Source organism: Alexandromys fortis, unplaced genomic scaffold (genome assembly GCF_014885135.2).
Source record: "Alexandromys fortis isolate MF-2015 unplaced genomic scaffold, M_Fortis_MF-2015_v1.1 scaffold_271, whole genome shotgun sequence".
Classification (NCBI taxonomy): Eukaryota; Metazoa; Chordata; class Mammalia; order Rodentia; family Cricetidae; genus Alexandromys; species Alexandromys fortis.
In genome coordinates this window covers 117749-130545 of record NW_026068156.1, presented here as the reverse complement: position 1 = coordinate 130545, position 12797 = coordinate 117749, and the positions used below count along the sequence as shown (strand labels likewise).

The window sequence follows — 12797 nt, the reverse complement described above, 5'->3', positions numbered from 1 at the left end:
GAGAGTGATGAAGCGGAACACCCAGCATCCTCTTCTCATGCTCAGGGAGTGTAATCAACACACCTTTAATTATACCACTTCTGGGTATATACATGGGAGAATTGAAAATGGGACCAAAAGAGATATTTGTACACCATATCCATAGAAGCATGGTTTGTAATATCTCGATGGTAAAGGCTGTCTCTGTGGCCACTGTTAAATGATTGGATCAGTGAAGATAATATCAGCCCTAAAAAGGAAGAGGGAACTGCTGACATATGCTACCATGTGGATAAATTTGAAAAATAAAGGATTACACTCATACACAGTCTCTGCCGAGACAGAAAGCAGGCAGGTGGGTTTGGTGCCAAGGAGGGGCTGTGAGAAGCATGAGCAGGGACAGAGTGTTGGTTTATGTGTGAATGGCTGGTGGGGATGCTGCACAGCCAAATACATGCTTTTATTGTTTATTAATTAATTTGTTAAAAATGGCATATGTATGTATATGTGGTATGTATGTATGTATCTGTTTGTTTGTATGTGCTTGTGGAGGCCCGAGGGTGACATCAGGTGTTTCTTTGATATTCCATCTTAAATATCAAACTCGAGATTTTCCTGTCTCCACCTCTTGAGTTCTGGGATGACAGAGGTGCACCACCATGCCCAGGTTTCTGTGATGCTGGCATCACAGCCAGTATTCTGTTCACTAGGCAGGCACTCTACCACTGAGCCACACCCTCAGCCACTGATGGAAGCTTTTAGGTTATTAAAATTTGTTTTTGCTTTGTCTGTTCATTAGCTATAGCACAGGCTGCAGGAGATTACCTTTTGGACAGCTCATATTTCTGTCATGCTAGAGAATTAAATTGGATAGTCTTGCTTGTATGTGGCCTGATAGTTGCAAGTTGGGAGCTCTATCCCCAACAATGCAATATATAAATAAATAGGTAAGTAATTAAGTTAGTAAATGAAATTTTGCAAACCTACAGTTAAAACAAATCACATGTAAAACAAATGATGGACCCCACCACTTTTTCGCTATCATATGGCATTTTCAGAAAGTATTTTCTTTTTACTTAAGTGTGTGCATATGCAACATGAGCAGTTGCCTCTTGAGCCCAGAAGAGGGCGTCAGCTCCCCTGGAGTTACAGTGAACCACCCGCTTGTTGTAGGTGCTGGGAACTGAACTCAAGTCCTTTGCAAGATCAACAAGTGCTGGCAACTGTTGAGCTATCTCTCTTGTCCTCGTCATAATGTTAAAAAAGTGTGTGCCCTTGAGAAGTTATTGTCTACTACTGTATCTATCATAGACATAGACTGTATGGTTATAGGAAGCTTTATTTAACGGTGTGTTACATTGTGTCTCTTGTCAAGGACTTGGTTCCTTGATTTCCTCTCAGTAGCCCGAAGTTGGTGGTAGTTAGTAATAGTAACTGGCAAATGCTGTGTATTAGGCCTCTTGCCTTCCCCTCGCTCAGGTGATTGTTTAACTTTTGCCAAGTACGGAGTTGCTTTGGGGGCTACTGTCATTTTTCACAGACCAGTCAGGCACGTGCCAAGTGCTGTTTAAGTGTGGCTGTTATTGTTATTATTTTGTTTGGCAGTTTTTGCAGGCAGAACTTGGACAGAGTCCTTGACCAGCTGTTTTATTTTTCTTCTTGTCTCTAGTTTGTCCGACCATCTGTAAGTCACATGGCTGCACAGCTGAAGGCCTGTGCTGCCACAAGGAGTGCCTAGGCAACTGTTCGGAACCCGATGACCCCACCAAGTGTGTGGCCTGTCGCAACTTCTACCTGGATGGTCGCTGTGTGGAGACCTGCCCGCCCCCTTACTACCACTTCCAGGATTGGCGCTGTGTGAACTTCAGCTTCTGCCAAGACCTTCACTACAAATGCAGAAACTCTAGGAAGCCCGGCTGTCACCAATACGTCATTCACAACAACAAGTGCATCCCGGAGTGTCCTTCTGGCTATACAATGAATTCCAGCAAGTGAGTCCTGTGCATGGGTCCAGGGGAGTAGCTGGATGGAAGCTATCGATGTAGTTAAAGCTGTTAAAAGAGGGCTCTTTGGCTAGGATGCATCCTCAGCATCGAATTTATCAGGCCTGGAGGTACACATCAGTGATCCTAGCATTTGGGAGGTAGAGGCAGGAGGAGCAGATGTTCAGGGTCATCCTTGGCTATATAGTGAGTTCAAGGCCAGCTATTTAGAACCCTGTCTAAAAAAAAGAAACATATACCACCTTCAAGAAAACCACAGAACGCTGTTAACTGCTGTTTAGAACTGATGATGAAGCCTTATCAGTTCCAACCGTGCTAAACCAGAGTGCGCTGGCTAAGAATGCAGTTACCACCACTTATATCTTAAATTCTGTATGTGTGTGTATGTGTTCATGTGTGTGTACATGTGCATGTGCAGATGGATATGTGCAAGCATGCATACATGTGTACAAGAGTGCACACATGTAGGAACCTGGGTGTGCAGGAAGGCATGTGCACATGTATGTGTTTGTGTTCATGTGTGTTGGCATTGTGTGCAGGTGGGCATGTGTATGTATATGTGTGTATGTGTTCATGTGTGTGGACAGGCATATGTGCAAATGGGTACATGTGTGTGTACACGTGTGCATGCTTGTTTGTGTGTGGATCGGTGGTTGATGTTGGATGTTTTCTTCAGTTACTGTCCTCCTTCTTAGTTGTTTTTAAATATTTTACTTTTATTCATGTATATGTGCGTATGTGTAGTGTCTGTATGCACATGGAGGTGTCTGGGGAGGCTGGTAGAGGGCATCAGTTATCTTTGAGCTGAAGTTACAGGTGACTGCAGCCCTCCGAATTGAACTCAGGACCTCAAGAGCAGCAAGTTCTCTGGACCACTGAGCCATGTCTCCAGCTCCCACTTTGATTTTAATTTAATCCAACTTTAGCTTTCCTTTTAAGAAAAGGTCTCTCACTGGCTCTAGAGCTTGGAATACTCCTGTGTCTGCCTTTCCAGTGCTGGCATTATAGGCGTGACTTCCGTCCTGGCTCTTCTGGGTGCTGGGAAAGCAAACCTACATCCTCATGCTTGCACAGCAGGTATTTTGCCAACTGAGTGATCTACCAGCTCTCAGTAGTGTTTTTTGTTTGTTTGTTTGTTTTATTTTCTTTAATACTGTGTCCTGGGGTTTGGTCATGGGCTTGATGAGAAGGAAATGCTCCTCTTCATGCCGTGTAAGCACTCAGAAGATGGGGTTCTTTCATTTCACCCGCACCCTCCTTCCTGGCTCAGCGAATAACTGTTATACCAGAAAGGTAGCTATGTTGTCCATATCCTACCCCACTTGACCCCAACACAACCTGGGAACACTCTGTCTTAGGGAGGGGGAGCCTTACGCCTACACTGTTCCCAGAGCTTGACTGTCCTTCCAAGATCAGCACCATCAAGCCATTTCCTACCACCTGGGTGAGAAACAGGACTTCTCTCCTTGGTGATGAGTCAGGCTTCCTATATACACCCAGATGCTTTGTTTAAGGCTTCAACTTTGTGGATGAGATATTTTAGTGTCTGGGACTTTCACCAAGTTATTGTTTTAAATCTCTTTTGTGTTTTTGGTGTTTGGGTTTAAAAGAAGGGAGGTGGGGTGGGGGATGTCCAGCAAAGAACAGAAAACCAAATCAGAAACAGACGCACATTGCAAGGCCTTGAGCTGACCTGCTGACGTCAAAATTCTTCCTCTCAGACTTGGGCGCTGGCCAAGTGAGCGAGCAAAAGAGTGTTTTGATTTTGGTGGGAAATTTTATTTCCCTGGGTGGAAAGGGTAAGAAGGAAAACAATTTTTATTTTAGCTCCTGTGAATTTTTTTTAGTGTTTATGAAACCTAAAAGTACAATATGTTTTGTTTTGCTCATTTTTTATTAAATAAATTGAAAAAAAAATCCAAAGAAATGAAACAACAAGTATTGTTGGCCCAAATAGACCTCTATAAATCAGTCTCTGTGTTGAATGGAACTTTATTTTTTATTTTATTTTTTTCATTTTGAGGGTGGGAGGAGGTTCAACAGGAAGATTGGAGAAAGAAACATTGTTCTGTTTATCCATTTCAGTTTTTCAAGAATGATTTAGGGACTGGTGGTTTCTGTCAAGACTTTTGTTTAAAAGACATTGACTTTAGGACTGGAGAGATGACCCACCAGATAAAGCAGGATTTGGATTCCAAGGACCCATGTAACTGCCTGGCTGTGTGATGACCTACCTGTAATCCCAGCCTTGGAAAGTAGAGACAGAGATCCCCAGAGCAAGTTGGCCATCTACTGAATTAAGTGAAGGATCCTAACTCAGTATGTAAGATGGAGGGCTGGTGAGGTGGTTCAACAGGTAAGGGTGCTTGCAACCAAGCCTGACATCCTAGGCTTGAACCCTTAGTTCCCACAGAAGAAGAAGAAAACTCTATCTATCTGTCTGTCTATCTATCTATCTATCTATCTATCTATCTATCTATCTATCTATCATCTATCCATCATCCACGTATCTGTCTGTCTGTCTGTCTATCTATCTATCTATCTATCTATCTATCTATCTATCTATCTATCTACCTATCCATCTATCTGTATATACATACACACACATATATGATAGCTAACAATTGAGGAAGACATCTAGCATCAGCTGTGGGCTTTCACACATAGATACATACATACATACATACATAGTACACATACATATACATTCAAAAGAAGAAAAAGACATATTTCTATATTTGTTCCCAATTCCTGCAGGAGAAAGCTTCTTGATGTTGATTGACTGAGATACTGATCTAAGAGTATGGCAGAATGTCTTCAGGAGTTATTTTATTGCTAACTTTTCCCTTCCTTCCTTCCTTCCTTCCTTCCTTCCTTCCTTCCTTCCTTCCTTCCTTTCTTTCTTTCTTTCTTTCTTTCTTTCTTTCTTTCTTTCTCTCTCTCTCCCCCCTCCACTTCCCTCCCTCCCTATCCCCCTCCCTCCCTCTCTTCCTTCTTTTCTTTTTTGAGACAAGGTTTCTTTGTTCATCTTTTGCTATCCTGAAACTCGCTTTATAGTCGAGACTCTTTATAGTCGAGACTGTCTCGAACACACAGAGATCTGCCTACCTCTGCCTCCCAAGTGCTGGGATTAAAGGTATGTGCCACCACTGCCTGGCTCAATAGTGTTTGGTTTTCCCCTAGGTCCATGGCCTAGCTATTCTCAGGTTCTTGGACCCCTAAACAGTATCAGGCATGGGTTTCATCTCATGGAATGGGCCTTAAATCTAACCAGATAGTAGTTGGTTACAATTTTATGCCACTATTGCACCTGGTATCATGAAGTCAGGTCATCATAGATGGAAGGGTTTGTTCGGGTTGGTGGCATGCAGAGGACCTTCCAATACTGTGAACATTAGTTAGCAAGATAAAGAAAGGCTCTACATAAGCATCAGCTCGACTTCTCATGATCAATGAGACATGTTGCGGTTGTCTTCAGTAATAGGGCCTTACCATCAGTTTGTGGCGAGCCACCAGTAGCCTTATTGGCAATAGCCTGAGTTATGTGGGGATTTCTTGGGGGTCTCCTTTCTGTGTCTAACTACTTGATTGGGTGTAATGGATTCTTGGTCCTGAGGTTTTACTTGGTAGCTAGAAATGTCTGGTTGAGGCATTGTCTTCCCATTAGATTTCTTTTACGTATGTATATATTTTAGGAAGCTTCTACTGTAGTTGGTTTCCATATGGCTCCCTCAGTGTTTCTTAGTGTTAGCTGTTCCTCTCTGTATTCCCTCCCTTACTTCCTTCTTCTCCTCCTCTCCCTGAATCCTCCTCTTCCGGTCTCTCTCCATCCCCGATTTCCTCCCTCCATTCATAATTATATATTCCATGTCCCCTTCCTTGAGATATCCTTCCCTGCTCCCTAGTTACTTCTCTACATCTAACTTTTGTGGTTATAGTAGCTTGCCTATCCAAGGCCTAACAGTTAGCATCTTTTTCTATGTGAATGCATACCTTATTTGCCTTTCTGGGTCTGTGCTACCTCACTCAGGATGATTCCTTTTCCTAGTCCCACTCATTTATCTGAGAATTTTATGATTTTATTTATTTAATATATATTGGGTATTGGCTCTCTATCAGATGTGTGGTTGCTAAAATTTTTCCCCATTCTGTAGGCTGCTGCTTTGTCTGAATGACAGTGACCTTTGCCTTATAGAAGCTTTTCAGTTTCATGAGATCTCATTTATTAATTGTTAACCATAGTGCCTGTTCTATCAGTGTTCTTTTCAGAAAGTATTTTCCGGTGTCAATGAGTTCAGGGCTATTCCACTTTCTCTTCTATCAGATTCATGTATCTGGCCGTGTATTGAGGTTGTTGATCTATTTGGATTTGAGTTTTGTTCAGGGTGATAAGTATGAGCTGTCTCATATTTTTCTCCATGCAGCCTCCGGTCTGACCAGTACCATTTGTTGAAGATGTTGTCTTTTCCCCAGTATATATGTGTGGCTTCTTTGTCAAAAATCAGGTGTCCATGTGTTTGCTGGATTTATGTTTGGATCTTCGGTTCAGTTCCATTGATCACCATGTTTGTTTTTTATGCTCATACCATGGTGTTTTTATTACTGTAGATCTGTAGTACAATTTGTAGTCCTGCAATTCTTTTATTATTCAGGATTATTTAAATATTCTGTTTTTGTGTGTGTATGTTTCCATATGAATCTGAAAATTGTTCTTTCAACTTCTGTGAAGAATTGTGTTGGGATCTTGATGGGGATTGCGTTCAATCTGTAGATTGCGTTTGGTAGGATGGCTATTTTTTTACTCTATTAATTTTGCTGATCCATGAGCATGGGCGATCTTTCCATTTTCTAATATAATCTTCATTTTTTCCCTCAGTGCCTTAAAGTTTTTATTATACATGTTTTCCACTTGCTTGGTTAGAGCTACAACAATATATTTCATTTATTTATTTGTAGGTTATTGTGAAAGGTATTGCTTCTCTGATTTCTTTTTCAGTCTGTCATTTGTATATAGGAAGGCTAAGTGTTTGACAGCTGTAGGAGTTCCCTGTAGAATTCTTAGGGTCACAAAAGTATACTATCATTTCATCTGTAAATAAAAATACTTTGATTCTTCCTTTGGAATCTATATCCCCTTGGATCTTTTTTAGTTGTCTTATTGCTCTAGCTAAGATTTCAAATACTATATGGTATGGAGAGAGTGGACAGCCTTGTCTTTTTCCTGGTTTTAGTGGAATTGCTTTGAGTTTCCTTCCATTTAAGTTGATGTTGACAGGCGGCTTGTTATTATTTTGAGGTATGTGCCTTGTATCCCTAATTTCTCCAGATCTTTTATCATGAAGGGGTTTGGATTTTGTCAAAGGCCTTTTCTTCATCTAATTTTTTCCTTTCAGTTTGTTTGCATGGTGGATTACATTAATTGATTTAAGAATGTTGATCTCTTTATGAATCTGTGGGATGAATCCTACTTCATTGGGTGGATGATCTTTTTTGTTGTTGTTGTTGTTCTTAGATTCAGTTTGCAAGTATTATATTGAGAATATTTGCATCTATGTTCATAAGGAAAGTTGGTCTGTAGTTCTCTTTCTTTGTTGGGTCTTTATGTGGTTTAAGTATCAGAATAATTGGGCTTATAAAAAGAACTGGGCAACGTTCCTTCTGTTTCTTTGAAAGTCTGATAGAATTCTGTGTTAAAGCCAGCTGGCCCTGGGCTTTTTTATTTTTTATTTTCTAATTCGGAGTACAGGTTTTTAAAGTATATACTTATGATTCTTTGGATTTCCTTGGTGTCTGTAGTTATGTATATCTTGTCTCTAAGTCTGTTAATTAGATCTTCTTACTATGCCTTTTTTTTTGTGAATTTTTCTAAAGGTTGCAACCTTACTGATTTTCTCAGAGAACCAACTCTTTGTTTCATTGATTCTTCCTAATTTTTGGTTTTGTTTTTTCTCTGTTTTATTCATTTTAGCCCTGAGTTGATTATTTCTTGCTGTTTACTCCTTTGGGTTGTGACTTTTTTCTCTTTATTCTAGTTCTTTCAGGTATACTGTTAAGTTTGAGATCTCTTCATTTTTTATGTTGTAATTTCATTTTTTTTAAAAAAATGGAACTTAAAGCTATGAATTTGTCTCTTAGAACTGCCTTTATTGTGTTGTGTAAGTTTGTGTATGATGTGTTTTCACTTTTACTTAATTCTATAGTTTTCAATTTAATTCCAAATTTCTATCTTGACTCATTTTTCATTCAGTAGAGAGTTGTTCAGTTTCCATGACTTTGTAGCTTTATGTTGTTTCTGTTGTTGATATCCAGCTTTAATCCATGGTAGTCTGATAGGATACAGGTGTTAGTTTGGGTTTGTTGTGTGTTTGTTGGTCTTTCTTTGTGTCTGAGTGTGTTGTCAATTTGGAGAAAGTTCCACAAGTTCCTGGGAAGAAGGTGTATTCTTTTGGGTTTCGGCAGAGTGTTTTGTAAATATGTTAGGTCTGTTTGGTTTCTGACATGAGTTAGCTCCAGCATTTCTCTGTCACTTTTGTCTGGACGACCTGTTTGTGAGGAGGGCACTGCAGTGTCCTACTGTCACTGTGTGAGGGGCCATGTGTGATTTAAGCTGTAGTAGTGTTTCTTTAGGAACTTGGGTGCCCTTGTGTTTGGTTCATAGATATTAAGAATTGCAATGTCCTTTTGATGGATTTTCTGTGATGAGTAGGTAGTGTTGCCCCGTATCTCTTCTAATTAATTTTGGTTTGAAGTCTGTTTTGTCTGATATTAAAATAGCTACACTGGCTTCTTAGGTCCATTTGCTTAGACTCTTTTTCCATCCTTTTATCCTGAGGCGATGTCTGTCCTTGATGTTGAGTTGTGTTTCTTGGATGCAGCTGAAGAATGGATCCTGTTTTCATATCCATTCTGTTAGTGTTTGTCTTTTTATTGGATAATTGAGGTCATCTACATTGAGAATTATGAATGATCAGTGTTTCTTGATCCCTACTCTTTTGTTGTTATAATGTGTCTACCCTATTTGATAATAATTCCTTGTGTTTTCTTGGTTGTTGTTAGTCTATTTAGGTTGACATATTCTTTCTAGTGCTTGAGTGCTTGAAGAGCTGGATTTATAGATAATACTGGTTAACTTTAGTTTGATCTTGGAATGTTCTTCTTTTTCCATCCCTGGTGATTGATAGTTTTCCTGGGTATAGTATTCTGTGTTCTTTTAGAATCTGTAGAACATCTGTCTAGGCCCCTCTGGGCTTCAGAATCTTTATTGAAAACTCAGGTCTTATTCTAATACAGCAGTGTTTCTCAACCTATGGGTCATGACCTTTAGGAGGTGGTGTCACGTATCAGATATCCTGCATGTTAGATATTTATATTATGATTTATAACAGTAGTAAAATTACAGTTAAGAAGTAGCAATGAAATAATTTTATGGTTGTGGGTCACCACAAATGAGGAAGTGTATTAAAGGTCACAACGTTTTGAAAGTTGAGAACCACTAGTTCTAATAGGTCTGCTTTTATATGTTATTCATTACCATTTCATGCAGCTGGTTGTAATGAGTCTTTCTGTCCCACCAGATAGCTCCCAAATAATGTGAGACTCCTTATTAATTATGAAGGCTCAGCCTGTAGCTTAGGCTTGTTCATAAGAAGCTCTTATTACTTAAACTAATCCATTTATACTAATATACATTCTATCTTCTCAGAGTCCTCTATGTCTCTGGAAGTCTCGCCTAACCTCTCCTGCCTACCTATTGGCCATTCAGCTCTTTATTAAACCAATCAGAAGGCACCTTGGCAAAGCTCCATCTTTACAGTGTAAACAAATATTCTATAACTGGTAGTCATTTTGTGCTGTATTCCACACAGTGGGTGAAGGGACCCTATGCACCCGATTGATCTGTTTCTCTTTGTCTGCTCCATTCTCAGCTTAATGTGCACCCCGTGTCTGGGACCCTGCCCTAAGGTCTGCCAAATCCTCGACGGCGAGAAGACCATTGACTCTGTGACATCTGCCCAGGAGCTCCGAGGCTGCACTGTGATCAATGGCAGCCTGATCATCAACATTCGAGGAGGCAGTGAGTACTCCTAGGAGGGTCCCCCACTTACTGTATACTGTGAGCAGGGAAGTACAGAGCCCAGGGTATTCCACACTTTCCCCTCTCAACTTTCATGGCCTTATTCACTTGGGTCCTGTGGTCTCAGCTTCTCAGGAGGCTGAGGCAGGAGGATTGCTTGAATCTAGAAAGTTCAGACCAGCCTGGGTAACACAATCCTATCCAAAGAAACAAAACAACAAGCAAACCAAGTGATACATCCCTCAGCGGCCTCTAAGTAGGAGACTCATAGCAGGAGTTGCCTTAACATCTGAAACGAAGAGTTCCTGGCTCTATGTTTTCCAGGGATTCTTGTTTTCCAATCTGCATCAGGAATCTATTCTTTGTATTTTTTGTGTTTGAGTGTTTTCTTTCCATGTATGTACTATGTGTGTGTGTGTGTGTGGTTTCCTCAAAAGCCAGAAGTGGGCACTGTAGTTACAGATGGTTGTGAACTGCCGTGTGGGTGCTGGGTACTGAACCCAGGTTCTCTGCAGGAGCAGCAGATTCTCTTAAGTACTGCTGGGCCATCTGTACAGCCCTAGGAATCTGTATTCTTACCAATCTGCACTGAGTCTGCTGGCTCACACTTGTTATTCCAGTACTCAGGTAGGAGTAGTTCAAACTCCTCTTAGCTACAGTGTGAGTCTGAAGCCAGCCTAGGCTACATGAGACCCCATGTCAAAGAAATAAATAAAGAAAAAGCCTCCAGGCTAGAAGAACTTTAGTATGGATAGGGCTGTAGGTCAGTAAGTAGCATTCCTGGGTTCAGTTCTCAGTACTATGCCACTAGGGCATACTGGTGAAATCGAAGCACTGGGGGAGTGAGGCCACAAAAATCACAAGTTCAAGGGTATCGTTGGTTACATAGTAAATTTGAGGCCAATTTGGACTGCATGAGACTTTGCTTCATAAATAAATAAATAAATAAATAAATAAATAAATAAATAAATAAAATAGGGCTGGAGAGATGCCTCAGAGGTTAAGAGCATTGCCTGCTCTTCCAAAGGTCCTGAGTTCAATTCCCAGCAACCACATGGTGGCTCACAACCATCTGTAATGAGGTCTGGTGCCCTCTTCTGGCCTGTAGGCATACACACAGACAGAATGTTGTATACATAATAAATAAATAAATATTTAAAAAATAAAATAAAATAAAATAAAAGCAAGAGTGTTGTATTGTAGGTTTGCTTCAAACTCACTATGTAGCCATAGGTGACTTTCAACTCCTAATCCTCCTTTTGTCACATCCTGAGTTCTGAGATAACAGGATAGCATGAACACACACACACGCACACACACATACACATGCGCACAAACACACAGTAGGAGGGCTGGTACACACAAATACAGAAACAGACAAACACACAGACACTTATATACACACACCAGGAGGGCAGGAACACACATATACATGCGCCAGGACACACATCCATAGACACACACATACACACACAAACAAACAGGAGGGCAGGAACACATACATAGACATACGCATACACACATCAGAAGGGTAGGAATACACACACGCATACACACACACACACCAGGAAGTCAGGAACACATACACAGACACTCATACACACAGACATAGATACACACACACACACACACACACACACACACACACACACACACACACCGGATAAGAATTCCTGCAGACACTCATGGGTGTTTCCTCTTTTCTGTAGACAATCTGGCAGCTGAGCTGGAGGCTAACCTTGGCCTCATTGAAGAAATCTCAGGGTTCCTAAAGATCCGGCGCTCCTATGCTCTAGTATCGCTTTCTTTCTTCCGGAAGCTACATCTGATTCGAGGAGAGACCTTGGAAATCGGGTATGTGAACCTGGCTATGTTTGTGGCTGCCAACCAAGAAACTCATGGATGAGACAACAGAGGGATGGGGAGGTGGTCCACTGGGTAAACTGCTTACTTTGCAACGTTAAGACCTGAGTTTGATCACAGGTTTAAAAAAAGGAACCTACTAGTGTTGGAAAGAAAAGACAGGTGGATCCTTGGCGCTCCCTGGCCAGCCAGGCCTCACCTGCTTATCAGGTTAGAGGCCAGTGGGAGACCCTGACTCAGAAAACCAGAGTGGATGAGGTATAAGGGATGGCAGCAAGGTTTTCCTCTGTCTTCCCCAGTCATGAACACAAACGCACAAATGGCACCCTTTAGGATTTTTTGTTTTTTAGAAACCCAACTGAAGCAAAATGAAGCATCTGTTAGGTGATGGTCTCTGTAGCACTCCTGAATGTCCATCCAGCTAGGAAACACAAAAGTCTACTTTCCAGTCTTCCTGAGAAGCCAGAGGCTGGGATTTGCATCTGTTCAGCTACACTGAGAATGGAGTGTGATAAATACCTGGTTATAGCCATGTTTGGAAACTTCTTGGTTCTGTCAATACAGAACTCCTACTCTCACTGCAAAGGGATAAGAGATAGTTTATTCTGGAGCCAATCATGAGTAGCATAGCCCAGGAACATCGATAAAGGTAATCCCAAATTGCATATTCCAATGTGGTAACAGTCTCATAAAGGTTTTTTTTTTTTTTTTTTTTTGGATTTTTGAGACAGAGTTTCTCCGTAGCTTTGGTTCCTGTCCCAGAACTAGCTCTTGTAGACCAGGCTGGCCTCGAACTCACAGAGATCCGCCTGCCTCTGCCTCCCAAGTGCTGGGATTAAAGGAGTGCGCCACAACCGCCCGGCTGAAGTTTTATACTA

At 41.1% G+C, this 12797-nt stretch overlaps 1 protein-coding gene across 3 annotated transcripts in view; it reads left to right on the top strand.

Annotated features, from left to right (window-relative positions):
- The window catches only part of Insr (insulin receptor), a 144487-nt gene that overhangs the window by 82738 nt on the left and 48952 nt on the right, over positions 1-12797 (top strand). For all 3 annotated transcript variants that reach the window (XM_050127343.1, XM_050127342.1, XM_050127341.1), the window contains exons 3-5: positions 1649-1970; positions 9908-10056; positions 11766-11910. In XM_050127343.1, coding sequence (XP_049983300.1) covers positions 1649-1970; positions 9908-10056; positions 11766-11910 — 616 coding nt within the window. The remainder of the gene's footprint in view (positions 1-1648; positions 1971-9907; positions 10057-11765; positions 11911-12797) is intronic.